The sequence below is a fragment of the Sciurus vulgaris genome (assembly GCF_902686455.1).
Source record: "Sciurus vulgaris genome assembly, chromosome: 16".
In the NCBI taxonomy this organism is placed as follows: Eukaryota; Metazoa; Chordata; class Mammalia; order Rodentia; family Sciuridae; genus Sciurus; species Sciurus vulgaris.
In genome coordinates this window covers 2,607,443-2,632,694 of record NC_136477.1, presented here as the reverse complement: position 1 = coordinate 2,632,694, position 25,252 = coordinate 2,607,443, and the positions used below count along the sequence as shown (strand labels likewise).

Genomic DNA, 25,252 nt, shown 5'->3' with positions numbered 1-25,252 from the left:
ACTTGCGCAGGGGTCAGCTGCCAGGAGGCTCAGACCTGCTCTCCGACTTGGCTTCGCCTCTACCCGCAGGAGCCCGCTTGCCCAGTGCTTGGTGTCTGTTCCCGCGATCCCGGGAAGGGAAAAGGACCTACTTCGGGCTGAGCCCGGGAAGGTTCGCGCACGCGCAGTCCCGGGTCGATGGGGCTGCGCCCCGGCCCCCGTGATCCCTTGTGCGAATCTCTGGCTTCGAGGAAAACGGCAGGACTCCCGACCCGCTTCTGCGCTCAGGCTGCTTTCGCTGATGCGGAGGAGGAAGACACGGCCCCAGACAGATGAGAGGAAGGCGGAGTTTCCAGATACCTGCGACCGGGTGTGGGACGCTGGTGTTGGCTCTCGGACGTTCTTCCCCCTGGTGCTGGGCATGGAACCAGGGCCTCGTACCTGCTGGGCACCTGCTCTGCCACTCAGCCACGCCCCAGCCCCCTTTTATAAAATTTTGAGACAGGATCTTGCTAAGTTGCCTAGGCTGGCCTTGGCCTTAGGATCCTCCTGTCCCCCGCACCTGAGTCACCTGGAGGACAGGCATGGCCCCCCCAGGTGATTTTTAAATGTCATCGCAGGGTGCTTTATAAGAGGGAAAATTGGGGGACAGGTGACAATGGAGGCAGGAACAAGAGTGACGGGCGCAGAAACCAACGGAGGTCACAAGTCCCTGGCAGTGGGGAGGCAAGAAGGACCCTCCCCTGGAGCCCTAGGGGGAGAATGACCCCTCTCACCCTGCGTTTTGGATTTGTGGCCTCCAGTTGGTGACAGTAGTGCTCTGTGGTTTGCAGCCCTGGGTTCGAGGTCATTTGTTGTAGCAATGTTACTGTTGGGGTGTCCAATTTGGGTCCAGGTCCTTGGTGTCCCGAATAAAGGATTGCGCAAGATCTGCCGAAGTAACAGGCAAAGTGCAGATTTATTGACAGTGGAGGCAGAGGTGGCTGGAGAGGCCAGCAGGAGGAGTGGAGGCCGGCCAGTGTCTCCTGTTCTGGCGCTGAGCTGTGGGCGCAGAGGAGCTCCTCCCTGAGCGGATCCGGCTGAAGACCTCACCCCACTCGCTTCCCCTTCCCACTTTAGCATGCCAAACGTGTGGTGGCCGTCATGAGTGCCAGTCCTCTGTGGCGGGAGTTTTCATGGTAACGGGACGCGATACCTTGCCTCCGGGCCCAGTCCTCCACCCTGCCTCCGCCCTCGTGACGACCCTGGGCCACAGACACAGCCCAGCTTCCTGGCTGCTGGGCTCGCAGTTCGCCACTCCTGGCCTCCCAACGCTTGTCCTGCCAGGCGCCGGGGCAGCTCGCTGGCCGTGGCCCGGCTGCCCAGCTCTCCCGGCCACTCCTTCCTCTGCACAGAGCCCTGCTTCTATCCCCAGCACTGCAAAGAAGCAAACGGCGACCAAAACCAACCAGAAGGGCACTGGCCACAGGGACTGGCAGAAGCAGGCTGCTCGCGCGGCGCCGGGGCCCGAGGAGTGGGCAGGCTGAGCACACTGATGCTGTGCTGTGGCCTGACACACAAAGCTGTCGCCTGCACGACAGTGGGGAGTTGAGGGCAGCGTGGAAAGGACGTGTCTCTTGTCCCACTGGACAGGTGCCATGAGGGGGACCAGGTGCTCTCTTCTGGGGTAGCGTCCAGAGGGGCAGAGGTGCTGCTGTCCAGCCCCTGCTGCTTCACATTCCCATACCCTTTGCTCCCTGTCCCCTTCTCAAGGCGTCTTCCTGGGTCTCGGGTAACCTGTCCCACTGCCCCAGCACCACCCAGCAGAGGTCGAGCCAGGAGCAGGGCTGCGCACCGGGCACGTGGAGCTCAGAGGTGACAGACAGCTTGCCCAGCTGCCACACGGCAAACCAAGGCCCAAAGCCCTTTCGGAGTGATGGGACTGTTCTGGAACTAGATAGCTGCACAACGTCATGAACGTACTCAAGCCACTGGATGTGCTTCCGAAGTGGTTGATCCTGCCCGGTACCCTGGCGCATGCCTGTCATCCCAGCCACTCGGAGGCTGAGGCAGGAGGATCACAAGTTCAAGGTCAGCCTCAGCAACTTAGCGAGGCCCTGTCTCAAAGTAAAAATAAAAAAGGGCTGCGGATGTGGCTCAGCGGTAGAGCTCCCCTGGGCCTCATTCCCAGTACAAAAAAAGAAAGAAAGAAAGGTTAATTTCATGTTAAGCGACTATCACCTCACTTTTAAAAAAGTTATTTCTGAGCTTGGCTGAAGCTCAGACCCCCAGCCGGACCCCTCCAAGCCTTGTCCTGCTCACCCTTTGTGTCCTGCTCGGGGTCCCCCAGCCCCGTCCTGCCTTCAGGCCGTGGCCCTGGCTGACCCCTCTACAGGGACCCTGCCTCTCGCTGGCCTGGCCTCGGGTCAGAGAGGTCTTTCCTCTAGGGACATCTCCTGGGTCCCCAAGGTGAGCTCCCCAGGCAGAATGGGAGCCGCAGGAGGAGCTGGACACCCAGCGTGCTTAAAGAGCCAGCAGGCGAACGGGACTTTCAAGAAACTGCTGAGGGTACTCAGGCCCGCTGGGGAGGAAACCAGGGCCCCCGCTCAGCCTCGAAGCCACGCAGCCCCCCATGGCCCCAGCTCAGCCCCTTGCTGTCCATGAAGGACCCTCACCCAGTGTCCCAGGAGGACGGTCATCGGGGTGAGCCCACACCTGCCCATTCCCACCCACCACCTGGCAGAGACATGTGACAGCTGCCTCTGTGCCTCCGTCACCCCAAAGCCCCGGGCGCACGGCAGCATGCGCGGTTCCGCTCTGACCCTTGGAGGGGCACAGCCCCTGCAGGCGCCCCACCAGGGGAGGGCGGCCCCTAGAGGTGGGATAGGGTCAGGCCTCTGTGTGACCCCGGCAAGCCGCCACCTCTCCCTGCCTCATCCTTCCTCTTGGTGACGTGGGCATTGTGCCGGGTTGGTCACAGCCGTTACTGGTGTTTCTATTGTATTTATTATTATTTTTGGTGCTGGGGATGGAACACAAGGCCTCCCACATGCTGGGCGAGTGCTCCCTTGCTGAGCTACGTCCTCAGCCCTTTCTATCTTGAGACAGTATCCTGCTAAGCTGCTGAGGCTGGCCTCCGACTTGCATCCTCCCGCCTCAGCCTCCTGAATAGCTGGGACGATAGGCGTGGCCACACACCCAGCCTGTTATCGTTTTATTACCCACTGGATCGGTTTCATTCCAGAGAGGCTTAGGGCCAGAAAGCAACTGGGATATGGACAGGCAGAGCCAGCAGCCCTGGGGAGCACTTCAGAGGGCCCAAGGCAGAAGCCCACGGGAGCCAGGCCTGCTGGGCACCTCCCTCCACATGGTGCCCGCAACTGACTGCTTTCCCTTTAGACACGCAAAGGGGCCAGACCTCCTTCTCGGTTAGAGTTTATTCATGTCACGTAACCCCCCCGAGCACATGGAGATGATGTCTCACCGTCACGACGGCAATCGTGATCACTTCTGTGGTTAAAAATCACGAAACTTGCCTCAAGGGTGCACGTGCGAACGGCCACTCTGGTCACAAGACAGGGAGTCAACGTCCCCTGGCAAGGAGGCCTCGGGGTTCATTGCCTTTTGGCCACACTGCTCCCCAGACCCAGATCTATTGCAAAACCCGGTTTGGACCATGCGCCCCGGGCAGAGCCAAGGGGACAGAGCTGTCTAAATGACAGGTGGCCCGCGAGGTGCCCTCTCCTGCCTGGCCCGGGCCTTCTTCCCTCTGGAGGGTCTGCTGTGGCCGGGAGGGGTCGTTGTCCCTCTCGCCTGTCGCCTGTGCTGCTGGTGATCTGAGGGGCGGTGGGTGCGCTGGCAGAGCCCAGGCTCTGGGAGGGCGGGTGGGCCTTCTTCGCCCATCGCTGGCCACGGTAGGCACTGGGTTGTCGGGTGGGTGAAACAAGCCCGTGTGTCTCTGGCACCTGTGTTCCGCTGGGGGAGAACCTGGTCTTCAGTGATGAGGGGGTTTGGGGGTCGCTGTCCCTGCTGGGCATGGAAGGTCACCTGGAGGGAGGCTGTGGGCACGTGCCAGGCGCTGGGGTGGGCGCAGGGCCTTCCGGGCCTCCTGTGGCTCTCGCCCAGCCAGGACCCCGGCAGAGCCCGCTGTGGCCAGGCGCCCGTGGCGCCTGTGGGAAGAAGAGCTGCTGTCATGGGCAGCAAGGGACCGTCCTGGGTGGCAGGGTCTTGGGGCAGCTGACAGAGGCCTGCCCAGTGGAGCTGCAGCCTCGGGCCCAGGTGACCCCTCTGACCCCAGAACACCACCGCTGTCCTCGTCTTTCTTCTGACATCTAGGAAACGCAAATGTAAAATCTCCACCCCGTGACACATGTTCCAGTGTCCCCAGGACAGGGCTGGGCCCCAGGAATGCCCCACCCCAGCAGTGCTGGCGACAGGGCTCGCCCACCCATCGCCCCCAGAAGCTCCTTCTCAGGTGGGAGCTGCTGGCACAGGGGACCGGAAGCTGAGGTCACCGTCCCGTGCCGCAGCTTGTTCTGCAGTCCTACTGTGCAGCCCTGAACGCCACCGCGCCCTGCGACAACGTGGGACTAACTTGGACACGCCCCCTCTGGGCTGGACGTTCCACCTGGCCAAGTCCCCTGAACCGCGCTGGCACCTGCTAAGCATCCACTGCAAAGGCGGGAGGCAGGGCCCAAGGAGGTGCCCGCTGGGCTTTCTCTCAGGTTCATCAGAACAGAGACACAGCCCTGGAGGGACAGCAGGGGCCTGGAGGGCCTGCAGGGGCCACTTTCTGTGGGATGCTGGGGCTTGAGGACGCCTCGTGCAGTCTGGCCCAGTGGGACTGTCCATCTTCCACCCACCAGACCTCGACTCCCTGGAGGAGGCCCGCAGGCCCCGGCTGGGAATGTGGATGGCCGCAGCACGTGCCCCACTGGGCTTCTTCCCTGACCATCTCCGGAGCTCGGCCTGGGACCCTCCTTTTCCCAGGTTTGCATTTCAGAGCCGCTTCTCAGAGGGGAGCCCACGGTGTGTCCCAACCCGGCCCTGGAGCCAGGGCCAGGGAGGTGGGCAGAGCTCGTCCCTTGGAAGGAGAGGTACTGGTTGGATTGCCCAGTGGCGTGGCATTGGAGTTAAAGGGACTGGAGAATGTTCTGGATCGGGGAGGGAGGGCTTTGCCACAGTCGGACAAGGCTCATCAGTCGCCGTCTCACACAACAAACTTGAATCCCCCAAGGAAAGAGGGTGTCCTTGGAGGTGACGGGGGCGGAGCAAATGCCAACCAGGGTGTGAATGTGGGAAGTGAGGTGGGAGGTCGGGAGCTGCCCCGAGGCCTGGCCTTGCAGGGGACTGAGCTCGGTCTCAGGTCAGGGCTGCAGGGCCAGGCTCCAGAAGGAAAGGCACAGGACAAACCCAGCCCGGGTGTCTGTGGTTCCAATGTGGATGGGTCAGGGACAGAGGCACCTGAGCCTGTGCCCAGCACTGGCCAGGACCAGCTGGGACAGCAAAGGTGTCCTGCGGCCCAGGGGCTGGGAGCAGGATCAGAAGTCACCAGGGCCCTCAGTGGAATGGGAAGAGCTTAGAGCCGGGTCTTTGTTCAGAACATGCTAATAATGCATCGTTTTAAAAAATAATAATAAAATAAGATGTTTTGAAGTAGCTGAAAAGACACTGGGTTTCAGCGGTGGATGGAGACGGGCACCTGCAGGAGATTGGGACTCAGGATGAGCAGGTGAGGTCCGGGGCTGGAGGGCGTCTGATGGGTTTCTTGGCATCTGGAATCTTCTGGAGCTCACTTGCTTCAGGACATACTGGAGGGACACACACAGGCCAGGATAGGAACGTTAGCTTTTTTTTTTTTTTCCTAACTTGGAAAATGTTCTTTCATGTGTGCAGTCCAGAGAATGAGCTCACCCAGCCCTGTGAGCAGGAGAGGCTGGCCACCTGTCACCCACCTACCTATGTGGTTCTGACAGAAGCTTCCCTCCTGGTGTCCTAGCAGAACAGGTCCCAGGGACCATTGTCCTCATCCAGACTGGAGGGAGGCTAGCCACCCACCCACCCTCCCATCCATTCATTTAGCCATCCACCCACCCACCCATCCACCCATCTGACCATCCCGCCCACCCACCCACCCACCCATCCATTCAACCATCCACCCATCCATCCATCCACCATCCATCCACCATCCATCTATCTACCCATCCACCATCCATCCATCCATCCATCCATCCATCCATCATCCATCCATCCACCATCCATCCATCCATCCACCCATCCAACATTCACCCACCCACCCATCCATTCAACCATCCACCCATCCATCCATCCACCATCCATCCACCATCCACCATCCACCCACCCACCCATCCATTCAACCATCCACCCATCCATCCATCCACCATCCATCCACCATCCACCATCCATCCATCCATCCACCATCCATCTATCTACCCATCCACCATCCATCCATCCATCCATCCATCCATCTACCCATCCACCATCCATCCATCCACCATCCATCCATCCATCCACCATCCATCTATCTACCCATCCATCATCCATCCATCCATCCATCCACCATCCATCCATCCATCCATCCATCCATCCATCTACCCATCCACCATCCATCCATCCATCCATCCACCATCCATCCATCCATCCACCATCCATCTATCTACCCATCCACCATCCATCCATCCATCCATCCACCATCCATCTATCTACCCATCCACCATCCATCCATCCATCCACCATCCATCCATCCATCCATCCACCATCCATCCACCCACCATCCATCTATCTACCCATCCATCATCCATCCATCCATCCATCCATCCACCATCCATCCATCCACCATCCATCCACCCACCATCCATCTATCTACCCATCCATCATCCATCCATCCATCCATCCACCCATCCAACATCCACCCACCCACCCATCCATTCAACCATCCACCCATCCATCCATCCACCATCCATCCACCATCCACCATCCACCCACCCACCCATCCATTCAACCATCCACCCATCCATCCATCCACCCATCCAACATCCACCCACCCACCCATCCATTCAACCATCCACCCATCCATCCATCCACCATCCATCCACCATCCACCATCCACCCACCCACCCATCCATTCAACCATCCACCCATCCATCCATCCACCATCCATCCACCATCCACCATCCATCCATCCATCCACCATCCATCTATCTACCCATCCACCATCCATCCATCCATCCATCCATCCATCTACCCATCCACCATCCATCCATCCATCCATCCACCATCCATCCATCCATCCACCATCCATCTATCTACCCATCCATCATCCATCCATCCATCCATCCACCATCCATCCATCCATCCATCCATCCATCTACCCATCCACCATCCATCCATCCATCCATCCACCATCCATCCATCCATCCACCATCCATCTATCTACCCATCCACCATCCATCCATCCATCCATCCACCATCCATCTATCTACCCATCCACCATCCATCCATCCATCCACCATCCATCCATCCATCCATCCATCCACCATCCATCCACCCACCATCCATCTATCTACCCATCCATCATCCATCCATCCATCCATCCATCCACCATCCATCCATCCACCATCCATCCACCCACCATCCATCTATCTACCCATCCATCATCCATCCATCCATCCATCCACCCATCCAACATCCACCCACCCACCCATCTGACCATCCCGCCCACCCACCCATCCATCCAACCATCCACCCATCCAACATTCACCCACCCACCCATCCATTCAACCATCCACCCATCCATCCATCCACCATCCATCCACCATCCACCATCCATCCACCCACCATCCATCTATCTACCCATCCATCATCCATCCATCCATCCATCCATCCACCATCCATCCACCCATCCAACATCCACCCACCCACCCATCTGACCATCCCGCCCACCCACCCATTCACCCATCCATCCAACCATCCACCCATCCAACATTCACCCACCCACCCATCCATCCAACCATCCACCCATCCAACATTCACCCACCCACCCATCCATTCAACCATCCACCCATCCATCCATCCACCATCCATCCACCATCCACCATCCATCCACCCACCATCCATCTATCTACCCATCCATCATCCATCCATCCATCCATCCATCCACCATCCATCCACCCATCCAACATCCACCCACCCACCCATCTGACCATCCCGCCCACCCACCCATTCACCCATCCATCCAACCATCCACCCATCCAACATTCACCCACCCACCCATCCATTCAACCATCCACCCATCCATCCATCCACCATCCATCCACCATCCATCCATCCATCCACCATCTATCCATCTATCCACCATCCATCCATCCACCCACCCTCTGACCACCCATCTATCCATCTGTCTGTCCATCCTTCCTTCAACATCATCCATCCACCCACCAACAAACAGCAGATTTGACACTCTTCTGGTGACTTTTAGGTGAAGATGGTAAAATAAACACATTTAAAAGTATAACAATTCCAAGGAAGGACTTGTAAGGGTGATGGGCTGATGGATGCGACCTGGTCATTGGCAACCTGGCCTGTGTGGCTGCATCCCGGAGTCATACAGGGACAGGCTGAGTGACTCCCCGGGGCAGTACCCCTCGCCCCCATAAAATCATGATGCAGCTGTCCCAGGATTAGGCTCCACTTAGAACATTTGGAAAAAGGTCCCAAATCACCCAGTATCACACCCACCTGGTTTCCTGATCTTCTGTGACCAGATCAGACCTGTGGGAGAAAGGACACTCAGTGTCATTTGCCTGTCTGGGGCCTGGTCAGGACGGGGGCCCACAGGGGCTGATTCTGCTTGGTCTGGGTCTGGTACAGAGTGTCAGTGTGCACCTGCTGTGTAACAAATGAGCCAGGATGGGTGGTGTGAGGAAACAGGCGAGGCCCTTCACTGATTCTAGGAGAGGCTCCTGCAGTGGCTTGAGGTTCACAAGCCTTGGGGAGGCTCAATCTGTGCACCAGGACTTTGACAAAGGTCACATTCTGGAACCTTCTTTGAGAGCAAAACTTGGTTTCCTGTGCCACGTCTATTTCCCACCTTTCCAGCACATGACACGGTTCTGTTGGAATTGAGGACTCAACATTTGACACGGATCTGTTGAGCAATTATCCTCCCTGTTGGGGGTCATAGGCATGACATATACCTATATGCAGTTGCTAATAATCAATATATCCTTAGATTCAGATTATAGAGAATACTGGGGAGATTTCATGGTGCTGAGACACAAAATAACATACCATAAAGTTTAATATTAATACTTAGATGAAGTCATAAATAAGCAATTATGATTTGCTCAAATTTGTAAGGAGCCTGTGATTTCTTTTAGTATACAAATTCTCTAAAAGTTATATAGGCATATGAGAGTGTATTCCTCTGAGCTTTGATGTGGCGTTTGGTCTTGATTGCTTTCTTAGTGTTTATGATTAAGTTTAAGTGTATTTTTCCTACTTAATAAAAAAGAAATAGGTTAATCATAAGTACAATTTGTATTCTTCCTATGTCTAGTTCTTTAAAGATCAAAATAGAGTTTTAGTCCACCATTGAGTACATGAAATAGAATAAATATTAACTCTAAGACAATTCCTCTATTCTCTGTTAGTAATAGCAGAAACTTTCCACTGTTCTTGGAAACGGTAATTTCCATAGAAACTTAATGACGTATTCTCTCAGGGAAATCAAAACTAAACAGAGCACAGTGCCCTCTACCTTGCTGGGAGCTGTTTCTCCTTTTATTTAAGCCATCATACGTAAGAACATGTTTCTTGAATAAGATCATTAATTATCCTCGTGAAGATTTTTTACTTAACATTTCCTCGTATTAACCATGAAACGATGTCATCAATACCAAAGAGGAAACATATAAAAAGACTCTGTGAACAATGAAGACTCAGCCTCAGAACACTGGGTGTCTGTGCTGTTTCTCCACCGCGCCGACGCCTCCCTACGACCCCCGACCGCTGCTAGCTGGACCCCAGCATTCCTGGCTGATGGAGGGAGAAGGAGGGGACAGTCCCTGGTTAGAGGGGACTGCTTCGCAGGTGACCAAGGAGCTACCTTCACTTACTGTTCATTAGTTTAAATTCGAGTGTCCCCCCCAGAACCACTTGTGCCGTCACTGGTTTGGCTCCTGTGGGTAGTGGTGGGACGATCTGGAGAGAGCCACTGGGATGGGCCACCCAGCACCGCTGCCCTTGGAGGCCCCGCGTGCTCCGGCTGTGATCACCACATGGGCATCACCTCCGTTGTCATGGAAACCACACCGCCTGTTCGTAGGCTGGCCCAGGCTCTGGGGTCTTGGCAGCTGGGGGTGCGACCTCTCTCCCCGTGGTCACCTGCACACTTACCCGTCCTCCTCTGGTGCTGCCTCTGGCTTCTGCTCAGACCTGGGCACAAGGAACTCTGGCTGGGGCTTTGTGCTGCAGACAGAGAGAGCCGGGTGACGAGCTGGCCAGCGGGGACAGTTGAGAGATGGTTGTGCCGTCCCTGGTAAGCATCGGGCCCAGAGGGTGGAGATGGCCGCACTGCCGTCCAGTATGGGAGTCGTGCTCATTGGGCAGCCATGAGAAGTGGGCCTCAGGGAACCCTGGAGGAGGACCCTGGGCCAAGCCCTCAGGGTCTCCAGGACTGGGCAGACGCTGGTGCCTTTGAGGTCAGTCAGGTTGGTGTGGGTGCCGTGTGCCTGTCCACCTCTCACACGGGGCCCGGGCCACACAACTCACACGGGAAGGACACAGGGCTCGACAGGGAGGGACAGGCTGGTGACCACAGGCACCAGGACCACTGGTGGACCTGACGTCCCTGCTCCTGCACCTCGAAGGCAGTGCCCAGTGAGAACCAGTCACACTGGGGTCTACCCGGGAGGTCCCAGAGCCCAGAGCCACCGGTGGCATGGTGGGCGCCGGGCAGGGGGGCTGAGCTGGTGTGGAGGGGACAGAGCTCCAGCCTGGGGAGCCAGGAAGTCCTGGGGGCAGTGGGGATGGTGCAGGGCCCTGCGCTGCCCTGTGCCCCGAGCTGTGCTCTTGGACGGGGTGGACGGTCAGGTTCGTGTCGTATGTATTTGATCACAACGAAGGCGGAAGGAAAGCGGAAAGGGAGGGAGGGAGGAGCCCTGAGCCGTGTCCCCTCCAGCCTCACTGCCCCCGCCTGCCCTCCCTGAGGGTCCCGCTGCGTCCAGCCGCCATACCGTCCTTGGGGGGTTCCTCTGCCCAGGGTAGTCTCCGCCTGGGATCCTTGTCCTCAGCTAGCGAGGCATCTTTCTCTTCTGCTATTTGAGGGAACGTCTGGACCAGGACTCTGTCTTATTTACCTCTGCTTTCCCTGAGCCTACCATTGGGTCCTGCATGATAAATGCTTTTGACCCACCAAAAGCCCCAGCTCATTCACAGACTTGCTGTGTGGCCTTGGGCAGGTGCCTTACCCTCTCTGAGCTGATGCTCAGTAAGATGCTGGTAGGAATCCTCACCCTAGGCAAGTCCTAGGGGTGTGTGGAAGCATCCTGGAGATGGTATAAGAGCTGCATAAGTTGGAAGGGCTGGTCACCCGCCAGTGGAAATGAGGCCCATGGGTGAGCAGGGCCGCGTGCGTGCGAGCGTGAGTGGCAGGCTCGACACCAGGGCGGCTGTGTGCTCGTTGTCCAGTGTGAGCTCTGGTCACTCTTGCTGTCCAGGGGCTTGTACACTGTTCTGGTTTCCCAAACAACTTCCAAGGTGCTTGTAAATACTTACGTGCTTAATATCACCCTGCAGCTAAGTGGGGGTGCTGAATTCGACCCGGGCTGACCACAAAGCCCTCTCCAGGAGGGCAGGGTCTCTCCTGAGCCACCGGGGACCTTCCTTGGTCCCCTGAGCCAAAGCCAATGACAGCCCCGAGCAGCCCCAGCCCCCGCGGCCCTCCCGGAGGCTCTGCACACACCTCTCTCTCCGAGCTCTGAGTCTTTCCTCTTCGTACCTGAAAGAGAGACAGACACTGGCCAGCACTGCTTTCCCAGCGGGGTGCCTCCTGGGCATTTCCTTCCCCTTTCTCTCTCTTTGCTGGGGCGGAGCCCAGGACCCTGCGCAAGCAGGACGATGCTCCACAGCTGAGCCCCACCCCAGCCCCTTCCAGATTTGAGCAGAGAAACAACCTGTGGTTGCGTCTGCCCACACCGGGCTGCAGAGCAATAGGGAACCACCCCAGCTGACAACTGGGGGGCCGCCTTGCCTGTATCTAGCCTGCAAGACCCCCAGAGCAGGGAGGGTCTGTTCCGCTGACCAGTCCAAGCATCTGCATAGACCGGTGCTTGGCTGACGTTTCTTTGCCCACGTTAGCACCAGCGATTGGACAGCACCCTCACACCACAAGGTCCCCAGAATGTGACTCAGTGTGCAGGTCCCTGGGTCCTTTATAGTCTTTCTCTGTGAAGGGCCAGGTGTACATATTCTCAGCTTCAAGCCCCTGACGGTCTGTTTCAACTCCTGGACTCGGCCATTGTAGCAGAGTGCAGTCAAGAATGAGTGGTAAATGAAGGGGTGGGCCCGTGCATCATAAAACTTTATTTATAAAAACAAGCAGAGGGCTGTGTTTTGCAAACCTCCACCCTGCACTCGATCTTTGTTCTGTCTAGAATTTCTGTTCTTTGACCTCAAATGTACTTATCTCGCTGTATCTTGGTCTCACCAGGAGCTGGGAAGCCACAGAAGTGACCTTACTAGAATGACACATGCCATAGAGTTGAATATTGTGAGACCATCAAAAAATAATATGTGTGGGTGGGGGCTGGGGCTCAGTGATGGAGTGCTGGCCTGGTATGTGGGAGGTACTGGGTTCGATCCTCAGCACTGCATGTAAATAAATGAATAAAATAAAGGTCTATCAACATCTAAAAAAAAGATTTAAAAAATGATATGTGCATGTGGACCTATGGAAAATAATTTGCTTGATTGTTTGCTTTGGGGAGGTAAGCTGAAAAGATTTTATATTTATATTAATATGCATCTATTTGTGGCAAAGAAAAATGCTTTTGTTCATTAAAAATTTTTTTCTGGGCCAGGCATGGTGGCACACGCCTGTCATCCCAGTGGTTGGGGAGGCTGAGGCAGGAGGATTACAAGTTCAAGACCAGCCTCAGCAACTTAGTGAGGAAGCACTAAGCAACTCAGCAAGAGCCTGTCTCTAAATAAAATATAAAAAAGGGCTGGGATGTGGCTCAGTTATTAAGCACTCCTGGGTTCAATCCCTAGTACTGAAAAAAATTTTTTTCTGGCTTATTGTGGATTTTATGTTTACAAATAAGATGAAGCAATGGGAATTCAATAAATATGCATTACCTTTGAATGAGTAAAATAGATTTAAAGTCACTATGTTTTATTTTGGTGTCTATATTTTTGTCTTGTTAAAAAGATCAAATGTCACAGATGCCTTTTTTTGGTGATGGGGATGGAACCCCTGGCCCCCCACATGCCAGGCAGGCTCTGAGCAGCACCCCAAGCCCCAAACCCTTGGTGAATTTTCAATTATCAATGTCTAGGTCACAAAAATATTTTTCGAATAGAGATCAAAATATGAAATGAGGGTTGGGGAGATAGCTCAGCTGGTAGAGTGCTTGCCTCAAATGCACAAGGCCCTGGGTTCAATCCCCAGCACCGCAAAATAAAATAAAATAAAATAAAAACCTGTGAAAGGAAGGAGATAATACACACACCACCTGCTCCAGCAGAGCCCGGAGGGAATGCGAACTTCCTTCACATAGGCAGTTTGTCATTGTGCAATCTCAAGTAAGGAAAATAGCGATTTTTTGCAGGGGATCGAACCCAGGAACAAATTGTGGTTTTTAGGAAGTAGCTGGAGACCCTTGTGCGTTGCTGGTGGGAAGGTGGCATGGCACAGCAGCCGGGGAAAACAGAACCGTGGTTTCCCAGCCGCTGGACACGGAATCGCTACCAAGGCTACCCCGGGCACACCCATGAGAGCTGAATGTGGAGTCTCCGAGAGACGTGCGTGCCCGGGGCCGCGGTGGCCCGGGCTGCAGGCAGCCGCCGCGTCCTCCAGCTGGGGGTACTGGAGCATCGCGCGGCCTTGGAGAGGAAGGGTACCCACGGCCTGCTGCCCGTGGGCAGACCTGGGACATAGCGCTGTGATACAGGCCAGACACAAAGGGACATGCTGCAGCCTCCACCCCCAGGAGGTCCCCGGAGTCTCAGAGCCACAGAGATGGAAGCAGCATGGAGGGAGCTAGGTGGGGGGCAGGAGCTGGAGTGGAAGGGGCCGATCTTCAGCCCGGGGAGCCGGGAAGCTCTGGAGAGGGCGGTGGGGACGGTGCACAGCCCCGTGACTGCACGTGAGGGGAAGCAAGGCCAACTGTGGCTTGCCCTCCCCGCCCTGGGCGGACCCTGAGAGGGTGGGGGCGGGGCCTGGGGCGGGGCGGGGCGGGGCGGGGCGGGGCGGGGCGGGGCGGGGCGGGGCGGGGCGGGGCGGGGCGGGGCGGGGCGGGGCGGGCGGGCGGCACTCACTGCAGCACGCAGTCCGGGATCTGCACGTGCTCCAGAGGGATGAGGCGCTCCAGCTCCTCCAGGCTGTGCACGTACTGGATCTTACTCATGAACTTGACGCTGGCGGGAGCAGGAGAGCCGTCTGAGAGCTCCCTCCCTCGCTCAGAGAGCCCAGCAGGCCCTCTGCGGAGTCCCGCCCTCCTCCCGCCAGGCCTGCCCTCAAGGCCCGGGCAAGAGGGGCCAAGCGGAAGGCGAAGGCGGGACAGAGCGTGCAGGTTGGGCTCGCTTCCCCGCCATCTGGACGAGCCGCTTCCTTAGGCAGTTTCCCCAAGGATGCTTCTCCTCCCCGCCACTGCTCTGCCCGGAGGGCCTCAGCGGTCACTCGGGCACGGGAAGCTGCAGCCCCTTCTGTTTTCTTGTTTCTTTCCAGTGCAGGGAGCTGAGCCCCCGCTGAGCCACACCCAGCCCTTTCTGTTCTTTATTCTCATACGGGGCCGGCCTGGCTAAGTCGCCTAGACTGGCCTGGGCCTCGAGTCGCTGGGACTGACTGCAGGTGCAGGTCACCACGCTGGCTGTCACCACCCATCCTTGGGGACAAGGCTTGCTTCCCGTCAGAGCTGGGCTCTGGCTGGTAGCACCGTGGAGGCACCTCACTGGGAGCACGTCGCTTTAACTCATGGCTTCTTTTTCTCTCCCTCTCTGTCTTTTTTTAAATAATTAAGGCTACATTTGATGAAATGCCATGTGAATTCTTTTCAAGGTAAAATAGCAAAGTGAACGCTACGTGAGGGAGGCAGGCGCTGCGAGGCTGCGTGTGTAGGCTTCTGTGTTTGCATGTCCGGTGGAAACCGGCTCAGCTTTCTGGAGGACAGAAGAGCCCAGGCACGGGCAGAACCAGCCTGTGGAGACATCTCCCCGGACGTGGCTAAGTGGCAGTCTGTGCTGTAGTGAGTGATGGGCACGCCCGTGAACTCGGATGTATCTTGCAGTCAGAAAGCCTCTGGAGCAGAGGCCCCAGCAGCTGGCGCCAGAGGGTGAAGGGCCACCGCGCAGGGACGGTCTCAGGTGGAAAGGCATGGCTCCACCCAGCCACCTCACTGGGCTCTCCCAGGTGCTACTCTCTAGGATGGGCACATGCCACACGATGACAGGGACACAGTGCCACCACTCCATCGCGGGAGCCGACCCTCCATCCCCCGAGGGATGGGGGCAGTTCCACCTGGGGGAGGCGTGCTCAGCTCAAATTGTCCGGAGGGAAGAGGGGTCTCCTCAGCCCCAGGCTCTGGGGGCCACCCAGCAGCTGGCCTTTGGTCTCCTTGGCTTCTCCATGGAAACTCACACTCCCACACTCTGGAGCCAGGTGGGAGAAGAAACCCAAAGTGACAGAATCACCCACATTAAAGGCAAAGGCGAAGCCAAGGCAGCAGGGCGGCCAGCGGTCCCTCCCTGGAGTGCATGCGCAGGATCTGCGCAACATGAGGAGGACGGCACACCATTGGCACGTTATGCACATACACCGAGCTGTTGGCACAAACAGCAGACAAGCCCCAGGAGCGACTTCACAGGCCCTGCACAGCAGCTGGGCAGCCCTGACCTGCAGGGCGCTCAGGGGCTGGTCCGCCCGCTGGCTCCTCCAGAGCCTTCTCATCACGAGAACAAGGGAACCGAGGGTCTTTGCTTAATTCGGCTTTGAGCAGCGTGCATTTAGTGTGTGTCACATCGCATCAGGTTGACGGCCATCTAACAAGTAAGAGTCCTTCCACAGGCTGGGGCCGCCTAGGTCCCAGACGTCCAGAGGAAGTGACCTGTGGGTCCCGGAGCCTTCCGTCTTACCACGTCTTTACTGGGGGCTGTCCCTGCTAAAGATGGGACTTGCAGGGACCTCGGAGGAGCTGGAGCCTGACCAAGGCCAGCCCCACGGGGGTCCCGCCTTGTGTGCGTGAAAGCCCTGGGAGAGTTAGGAGGGTCCCTGAGTCACCCCAGGAGGGATGCCAGGGCCGTGCAGGCCTCTCCAGGCTCTCCTGTCCTGGTTTTCGCCCGTGTCTCCTGCTGGACTGAACCACGACTGAACACCACAGCTCTTCGTCCTCCGTCCTCGCCAGTCACAGCCTGAGGGTGGTCCTGGGGCCCCAGGCCTGGATGGGCTGGGGCGGGGACACTGTCTGGGTGACCCAGCAGCCCACACAGATTCTGGAGTTGATGGAGCCAGGCTGGGCTCCTGAGTGCCCTCGCCCGGTGGCTCTGGGGAGTTCTTTGACGCTTTGGGCTGCGGTTTCCTCGTCCCTGAGACTGGTGCAGGGACGGCGGCCCCCGGGGAGTGGCGTAACCCTAAGAAGTGTGCGGCATTCAGCTTAGAGAGTCGCTGGCTGTTAAGAGCCCCCCACTTGCGGATTGGCAACTGTGCAGACAGGCGTGTGTGGAGAGCGCAGTGGAGCCAGGCACAGTGGCCACGCCAGACATCCCAGCCGCTTGGGAGGCAGAGGCAGGAGGACAGAGTTCAGAGCCAGCCTGGGTGACTTAGCGAGGCCCTAGCAACTAAGCAAGACCCTGTCTTAAAACAAGACACAAGGGCTGGGGGTGCGGCTCAGCGGTGGACCCTTGGGTCCCACTCCCAGGGGAGGAAACAAAACAAAAACAGCCAAGTGCAGGTTCCAGCGTTCAAACGCCTGGACACTGGCACTGGACACTGGAGATACAATGGGCTCTTCCCAGGGGCTCCAGTCCGCACTCGAAACCCTGGTGCACAGCCCAAACAGAATTCTGTGCATCTACTTCTGGCACCTCTGCAGTGTGACTGCCAGCCGGCTGCCCCAGGTCAGGGTGGAGCGCTCTGCTCGCAGCCTCCTTCCGCTGGAGTTCAGAGAGCTTCAGATTTGGGGTTTGGGATTTTTGCACTGGGGACACTCAACGAAAATACAAAACTTAAGGCTGTTCGGGGCAAGGACACAAAGATGGCCTCGAGAAGCTGGAAAACGCAGCTGGCCCTGCGCCAGCTGCGGGTCGCCAGCCTACCTGATGAAGGGGCGGGAGATGGCCAGCACGGTGCGGATGAACCAGGAGGGGTGCACGATGATCAGGGACTTCAGGTTCTTCCTCAGTCTGTGTGGAGAGACCAGCTGCCTCGCCGGGCCCATGGGTGGTCTGCCCGTGGGCGCCAGCGGGCCAGGTGTGCAGGGCAGAAGCCGCTGAGGCTTGTCACCACAGGTGCTGGCAGAGGGGCCAGGGCGACCTGGGTGCAGGGGTGCAGGGCTGCCTTAGCGCCAGTCACGCTGGGGCTGTTGGTAGTAACCAAGGGCTGGAGCAGCCCCACCGACTGATGGGCCAACGTTTGTCCCACCCTGGAATGCCCCTCGGCTGCGAAGAGGAGGGACGTTCTGACACCTGCTTCGTGTGGATGGATGGGGACGGGGACCCTGAGGAGCTCTCAGGGGCAGGAGCCCCTACTCAGGCAGGAGGATCCGCCCTGCAGGATCCACTCATAGGAGGCCCCGGTCGGGCAGCAGCCGGTGCAAGGCGAGCTCCTTCAGCACCGGGACGGGGAGTGGGCGCGTGGGGGGAATCGTCGGGAAATAGGAGACTGCAGGGGAAACGGCCCCGGCCAGGACCCAGCCGGATGAGCAGCTGTGGGAGCCTCCAGGCGGCTCCCCTCGGCAGCCCCGCGAGCCGCCGCCCACCTCAGAGCTCAGGGTCCCCGGCTCTAGGACGTCTCCTGCCCCCGAGGGCCACGCCCCTCACCTCCTGTCGATCATCTGGTAGCACTTCTTCAGCCAGCCGATGCCGGGCATCCTCCGCCGGGGGGTGGCGCCGTTCAGGTACACGATCATGTAGTCCTCCGCCACCAAGAGCTCCAGGCTGCTGATGACGTACCTGTCGGGGTGCAGAAGGTGAGCACCCACAGGGAGGCGCGGTGTCGGGACGCCCACGGCGCCTGCCCTGGCTGGGCTGGCACGGCCACATACATGCCTGGCCACCGCCCTGGTGTACTGGGGAGATGACCCTGGGCATTATGCAGCAACCACCACTGTTTTATTGAGCGTTTACTAGGTACCAATCACCTCGTGTGCACACTCTCATTTAAGGTTTCCTGAGACCAATCCTGAGAAGGGGTGACGGGCCCTGTCCTCCCACAGCTGGGCAACTGCTGCCCACAGAGAGCTGTGGGGGTAGATGTTCCACCTGCTCTGGAAGTTAGCAGGCTGGGGGCCCGTCTCTCCCTGCATGATTTCAGAAGAATGCTCTCTGTTCTCTCAGCCCCAACCTCTCCACCTGGGGAGACGGGGCCACTTCCTGCTCTGGCCTCCGTGGGCACCTCCGGTCTGAGGACGCTGCCCAGCCTCCGGGGAGAGTTCACCAACACGGCTGGGCAGCAGTTGGGCTGGGAGGAGAGGTGGGAGAAGAAGGGACACCAGCTTCTGGCACCCTGGCCAGGTGCCTCTGGGGAGCGGCTGCGTCTCACTTGCTATCATCCCCTTTAGGACCAAGGACACAGAACCGGTGGGGGTGGAGAGAGGGTGGACGTGGACACCGGGACCAGGTCACTCCTGGGTGGGCGTCCTGGGCACTGCAGTGTGTGGAGCAGTGTCCCTGGCCTCCCAGGCCACTGCACCCTCCAAAGTGCCCAGGCCACTTTTTTCCTACCAAACCCTGCCTCCTCCTGTCTTGGGCCCGACCTGGCAGCCAAGTCCCGCTGTGTGAGGAGAAGTCTTAGGGACAGCATGAATGAGGGCAGCGGTGACCTCCTGCCTCTTCATACCACCTGCCCGTGCCCGCCATGTGCCACCTCTCCGTCACAGTGAAGCTGTGACCGTGTGTCCTTAGGTGGTGACACACCCTCTCTGTGCCTGGATTCCTCACCTGTTGAATGGTTCCCACCCCTTAGCGTTGTGGTAGATATGGGACGTGTTGTCCTACAGGAAACTCCTGCCTGTGTCTGCCACACTGTGACGCTCAAGAAATGATGCCGATGCTGATGGTGACGATGATGGCTGTGACGGTGGTGGGGATGGTGGTGGTGGTGATGGAGGTGATGGTGGTGATGGTGGTGATGGTGGTGATGGTGGTGGTGGTGGTGGTGATGGTGGTGATGGTGGTGGTGGTGGTGGTGGTGATGATGGTGGTGGTGGTGGTGGTGATGGTGATGGTGGTGATGGTGGTGGTGATGGTGATGATGGTGGTGGTGGTGGTGGTGATGGTGGTGGTGATGGTGATGGTGGTGGTGGTGGTGGTGGTGGTGGTGATGATGGTGGTGATGGTGGTGGTGGTGGTGATGATGGTGGTGATGGTGGTGATGATGGTGGTGATGGTGGTGGTGATGGTGGTGATGGTGGTGATGGTGGTGGTGGTGGTGGTGGTGATGGTGGTGGTGGTGGTGGTGGTGGTGGTGGTGGTGATGATGATGGTGGTGATGGTGGTGGTGGTGGTGATGATGGTGATGGAGGTGATGGTGGTGGTGATGGTGATGGTGGTGGTGGTGGTGATGGAGGTGATGGTGGTGGTGATGGTGATGGTGGTGGTGATGGTGATGGTGGTGATGGTGGTGGTGATGGTGGTGGTGGTGGTGGTGATGGTGGTGGTGGTGGTGGTGATGGTGGTGATGGTGGTGGTGGTGGTGGTGATGGTAGTGATGGTGGTGGTGGTGGTGGTGATGGTGGTGGTGGTGATGGTGGTGGTGGTGGTGATGGTGGTGGTGGTGATGATGATGGTGGTGATGGTGGTGATGGTGGTGATGATGGTGATGGTGGTGATGGTGGTGATGGAGGTGATGGTGGTGATGGCGGTGATGGTGGTGGTGGTGGTAATGGAGGTGATAGTGGTGATGGTGGTGATGGTGGTGATGGTGGTGATGGAGGTGGTGATGGTGGTGGTGATGGTGGTGGTGATGGTGGTGATGGTGGTGGTGGTGGTGATGGTGGTGATGGTGGTGGTGGTGGTGGTGATGGTGGTGATGGTGGTGGTGGTGGTGATGGTGGTGGTGGTGATGATGATGGTGGTGATGGTGGTGGTGATGGTGGTGGTGATGGTGGTGATGGTGGTGGTGGTGGTGATGGTGGTGATGGTGGTGGTGGTGGTGGTGATGGTGGTGATGGTGGTGGTGGTGGTGGTGGTGGTGATGGTGGTGATGGTGGTGGTGGTGGTGATGGTGGTGGTGGTGGTGGTGGTGGTGGTGATGGTGGTGATGGTGGTGGTGGTGGTGATGGTGGTGATGGTGGTGGTGGTGGTGATGGTGGTGATGGAGGTGGTGATGGTGGTGGTGATGGTGGTGGTGATGGTGGTGATGGTGGTGGTGGTGGTGATGGTGGTGATGGTGGTGGTGGTGGTGGTGATGGTGGTGATGGTGGTGGTGGTGGTGGTGGTGATGATGGTGATGGTGGTGATGGTGGTGATGGAGGTGATGGTGGTGATGGCGGTGATGGTGGTGGTGGTGGTGATGGAGGTGATGGTGGTGATGGTGGTGATGGTGGTGATGGAGGTGGTGATGGTGGTGGTGATGGTGGTGGTGATGGTGGTGATGGTGGTGGTGGTGGTGATGGTGGTGATGGTGGTGGTGGTGGTGGTGATGGTGGTGATGGTGATGGTGGTGGTGGTGGTGATGGTGGTGATGGTGGTGGTGATGGTGGTGGTGATGGTGGTGGTGATGGTGGTGATGGTGGTGGTGATGATGGTGATGGTGGTGGTGGTGGTGGTGATGATGGTGATGGTGGTGGTGATGGTGGTGGTGGTGGTGATGGTGGTGATGATGTTGGTGATGGTGGTGGTGGTGATGGTGAGGACAGGGAGGCTCGGAACGAAGGCCACAGGATCAGTGGTGACCAGTAGGGACTGAGGGAGGTCTGCTGGCAGCCATGCCCTTCCCTGGTGCCATGAGGTGCCTCCCTGGCCAGAGCCTCCAGCTTGGCTCCCTGCCTGAGCCCCACAGACCTGTGTCCCAGCCCCGTCAGACGCCGAGGCGGCCCGGCCGGCGGACACTCACAGGAAGAGGTTCTCCATGATGTAGTGGTAGTCGGGGGAGCTGCTGTCTGGGAGGAAGCAGGCAGCAAAGACGACGATGGCGTTGAGACCCTCGCCGTAGTACCCTGGGGAGAGGCGGTCAGAGTGGCTTCCCGGGCCCAGGCCCAATGCGCCAGTCCTCCCCGAGCTCGGAGCTGCCGTGCCACCTGCTCGGCCCCCGTGTCGTCAGCCAGCCCCTTGCCACCCCCGCATGCTCAGAGGGTGCTGCTCTGAGCCACAGCAGCTGGCATGGAGCTGCAACCCCGAGCCATCTCTGCCTTGGGTGGAGAACAGCAGCCACTGTCCTGGGCACCACGTGTGTGTCTGCCACACCCGCCTTGTCCACTGCCCACCCGCCCTTTCCCAGTGAGATGAGGGCTTAGCATTCCCGGGAAGCAGAGGAAAAGCCTGAGGTCCAGAGAGGAACCCTGATGGGCCTCCAATTGCCCAGCATTCCTGGAGACACAGGACGGAGGTGGGGTCACGGGTGCCGGCCTCACCTCCGTGGGTGACCACCTTCATGTAGGGCCGGATCATATGCAGGTCGATGCGATGCTCTTGCTCCCCAATGATCACCGTCCGCCACAGGCGCCCGTTGGCGGCACTGCCATCCTCTGCTGCGCCATCCCCAAAAAGATCTGCGCTGTCGCCGGGCATGTTCTTGGCGGTGGCCACGGGAGTGTCATCTGGAAGCAGGCCGGGCGGTGGAGGGTGCTGGCACTGCCGGGGCCATGCAGCCTTTGCTTCCGCCTGGCTGCCGTGTACCCATCTACCTCCCCTCCACCCTAGGCTGGCTCAAACTCCGCCTCCTCCAGGAAGCCTCCCAGGATTGCACCCAGGCACAGGCCGCCCAGGGCCTCCTGCGCCCCGCCGGCCCTGCCCCGCCATTTGCTCTTAACAGACGCTTTCTGCACATATTTCCTCGACAGTTGTAGCAACTGGAAACCAAAGGACACACGTGGGCAGCCCTGTGTCCCCTGGTGTCAGTGTCCAGCTGTCCTCTGGGCATCTCACTCACTCAGGAAAAATCAAATGTGCTACGTTTTGCTGACTGACCTTGTTAGGTTGGGATTTGGGAGAGAAATGCAGGAATTGGGAACGGAAACGTCAGGTCCGAATACGAATTGGCACTAGTTGCTTTTACGTCTCGGAGCGTAGCAGGTGCTCAGTGGAGGTCAGGGGAACTGGAGGCAGCCTGGTGCTAGCAAGGCCTTGCTGTGTGACCCTGCACACACGGCTTCCCTCTCTGGGCTTCCAAACCGCTCTTAAAACAGCCCCCTCTGTGACACAGTGTGACCCTGTGCCCAACGCTCAGGCCGCACTCCGGCCGTCACCTTGACCCCTTTTCTGCTTTACACCCCACATGCACCAGCAGGCACTGTGGGCTCCACTTCCAGCGGGGGGCCCGCTCCTCTGCACCAGCAGGTCACACCACGCCCTGGACGGCATTCACCCTTCCTCTCTGTCCCCACTGCCACTCCCCAGCTGCGCCAGGAAGCTTTTCCAAACACATGTCAGCAGCTGGCCCTGGACCCTGGCAGTTTTTGACCCCATGGGGGGGTCAAAGCCAAACTCCTTGCCAAAGCCACCTGAAGTCACGCCGCCGCCATGGCCGCGCTGCCCACCCCTGCTCAGCCTCGCTCGGCCCCCCCCCCCGCCAGTCACCATGGTGGCCCGCCAGCACTTGCTCCTGGCGGGGGTCTCCTGTCAAACGTCCAGCCAGCCAGGCCTGGGCTGGTCCCTGTGAAAGGGACCCCAGCCTGTTGTCCTAGCCTGAGTCACCGCGGGGGAACCGGGGCCCAGGCGGGTCGACGGTCTCTGGGTGGCTCCTGAGGCCAGTAGCTCCCCCTCCTCCAGCGGTGACAGCCGTAAGTGTCCCCAGATGAGGCCAAGTGTCCCATGGCAGGGTGGACGTGCCCCTGGGTGAGGGGCCCGGCCACACAGCTTCGCTTCCCGCTCCACTGAGCACCCGCCAGTGCGGCACATTTATCTCCTTGCTCAGCGCTCAGCACCCGCTTCCTGCCTTTCTGTTGCCCTCCCCTGGATCCTCAGCACCCCATCAGGATCTGCCCGGGAAGATGCTCAGAGAGTCCCCTCAGGGGCGGGAAGGCATGGGGGGCTTCACCCTTGAGCACCCGCTGAAAGTCACGGTCCCCAGAAAATCTGAGAGTCTGCAACAGCTCTGCCCCGGCCACAGGGGCGGACGGACCTCCCCGGCTTCCGCCCCGGGTCAGCGCCCGTGCAGCCCGCCTCTCTTTGAGCCGATGGGTGCAGAGCCACCAGCAGGCTGGCGGCCTGATCCGGGGACAGGGTGGGGACCTGGGTGCCGTGACTGTCCCCCCAGAGACCCTCGTCCTCACCTTCCCACTCAAGTTCATTGCCGTTGCCCAGGAACTCCAGCGAGTCCGTCTCGTCGGGGGTCTCGATGTCGTCCACGTTGATGTCCAGGTCATCAGGCGTGTCCAGGAAGTCGTCGGACAGCAGGGAGCCCTCGCTCTGATCCAGGGAAATGTTGATCTCCGGGGCCACCAGCGTCTTCCTCATGCGGTGAGCACCGCCGAAATTCAGGGTGTTGGGAGGGGCTGCGGGGCAGACAGGGGCCCTGTGGCCGCCCTTTCTTTCTCCTGCTGCCTTCCTGACGGTGCAGGCTCAGGCCCCTCCTCAACAGGGCCAGCTCCACACGAGGTCCCGTTAGCTAATGGCCACCCGCAAAACGGGCCTGGCAGGAGGCGCGTCCACCAGGGTCCGTGGACCATGTGGGTCCCCACCCCCGGCAGCCCACCGGCCCCGGTGCCCTTGCCGCTCTGATATCTGCTCAGTGAGTGGAGTGACCTTCTCCTGAGCACCTCGGCCTGGACCCCAGCTGCTCCCCAGGGGCTGAAGCCAGCTGGGGGGCTGAGCAGAGCTGCCTTCTTGCTGCCTTGGGCTCCTGGTCCCTGGACGGAGCTGGCTGCTTTGGCAGGAGGATGGAGCCCGTCTTCCCCACACCCACTGCCCACATCCCAGAGAGGGGTGGCCACACGGTCCAGCCCAGGGCTGCCTGCGGCGGGGGCAGCGAGGGGCAGCGAGGGACACGCCTGCCTTCCTCCCGGAAGTGGCCTGGGCTCGGGTTGGGGGAGTTTGGTGAAGACTGCTTTCCCTGGCTGATCGGGTGACGCCGAGGGTCTGGTTGTGGTGACAGCAAGGCTGGGGTGAGGAGGTGCTTGTCACCAGCAGGGAGGCAGGAGCACGCCACATGGGCAGAGGTTTGAGCCAAAGAGGATTATTTTCAAGCTTTAAAATCAAAGGGAATTTTCTCTAAAAAATGGAATTTGGGAATTTGCCCTAAGCAAGGAGAAATTGGAATGGCACCTGCCCGGCCAGGCCTCAGGCCTCAGGCCAGCTTGGGCCCTGGGCCCTTCCCCTCCTGCCTGCTCTGCACCCTGGCTGCTATGAGGAGGCCGCTGGTCCTCTGGCGTGGTAGGCTCACAGCTGAGACACCTGCCCCAGGGGTGGCACCCGCGACTCCGAGGGTTAGAGGAGATGTGGCTGAAATAGTGGGGGGCTGGTGGGGGCACTCGCCTCAGGCACGAGGCCGGCGGACCCTCACTTCTCGGCCTCACGCTCACAGCCTCCAGAACTGAGAGTGAATAAGTCCCTTGCTTCAGCCGCCTGGTCTGTAGGACTTCTCGGCAACCCCAGGAAAGCCACAGACTTTGGTGGCAGGAGGTTGGCCACTGGCTCCTGGCCTAGGCCAGACATGCCCTGGGGACCTGATGCTCTCCTCCTG

General features: G+C 58.9%; 1 protein-coding gene across 2 annotated transcripts in view; it reads right to left on the bottom strand.

Annotated features, from left to right (window-relative positions):
• Positions 1-5,045: 5,045 nt before the first annotated feature.
• Positions 5,046-25,252, bottom strand: part of ATCAY (ATCAY kinesin light chain interacting caytaxin) — a 33,425-nt gene continuing 13,218 nt past the window's right edge. For both annotated transcript variants that reach the window (XM_079116043.1, XM_079116042.1), the window contains exons 4-13: positions 23,844-24,065; positions 21,984-22,169; positions 21,467-21,569; positions 18,232-18,363; positions 17,509-17,595; positions 14,518-14,616; positions 11,942-11,977; positions 10,375-10,446; positions 8,716-8,748; positions 5,046-5,768 (exon numbers count right to left, since the gene is read on the bottom strand). In XM_079116043.1, coding sequence (XP_078972169.1) covers positions 5,759-5,768; positions 8,716-8,748; positions 10,375-10,446; positions 11,942-11,977; positions 14,518-14,616; positions 17,509-17,595; positions 18,232-18,363; positions 21,467-21,569; positions 21,984-22,169; positions 23,844-24,065 — 980 coding nt within the window. In that variant the 3' untranslated portion in view covers positions 5,046-5,758. The remainder of the gene's footprint in view (positions 5,769-8,715; positions 8,749-10,374; positions 10,447-11,941; positions 11,978-14,517; positions 14,617-17,508; positions 17,596-18,231; positions 18,364-21,466; positions 21,570-21,983; positions 22,170-23,843; positions 24,066-25,252) is intronic.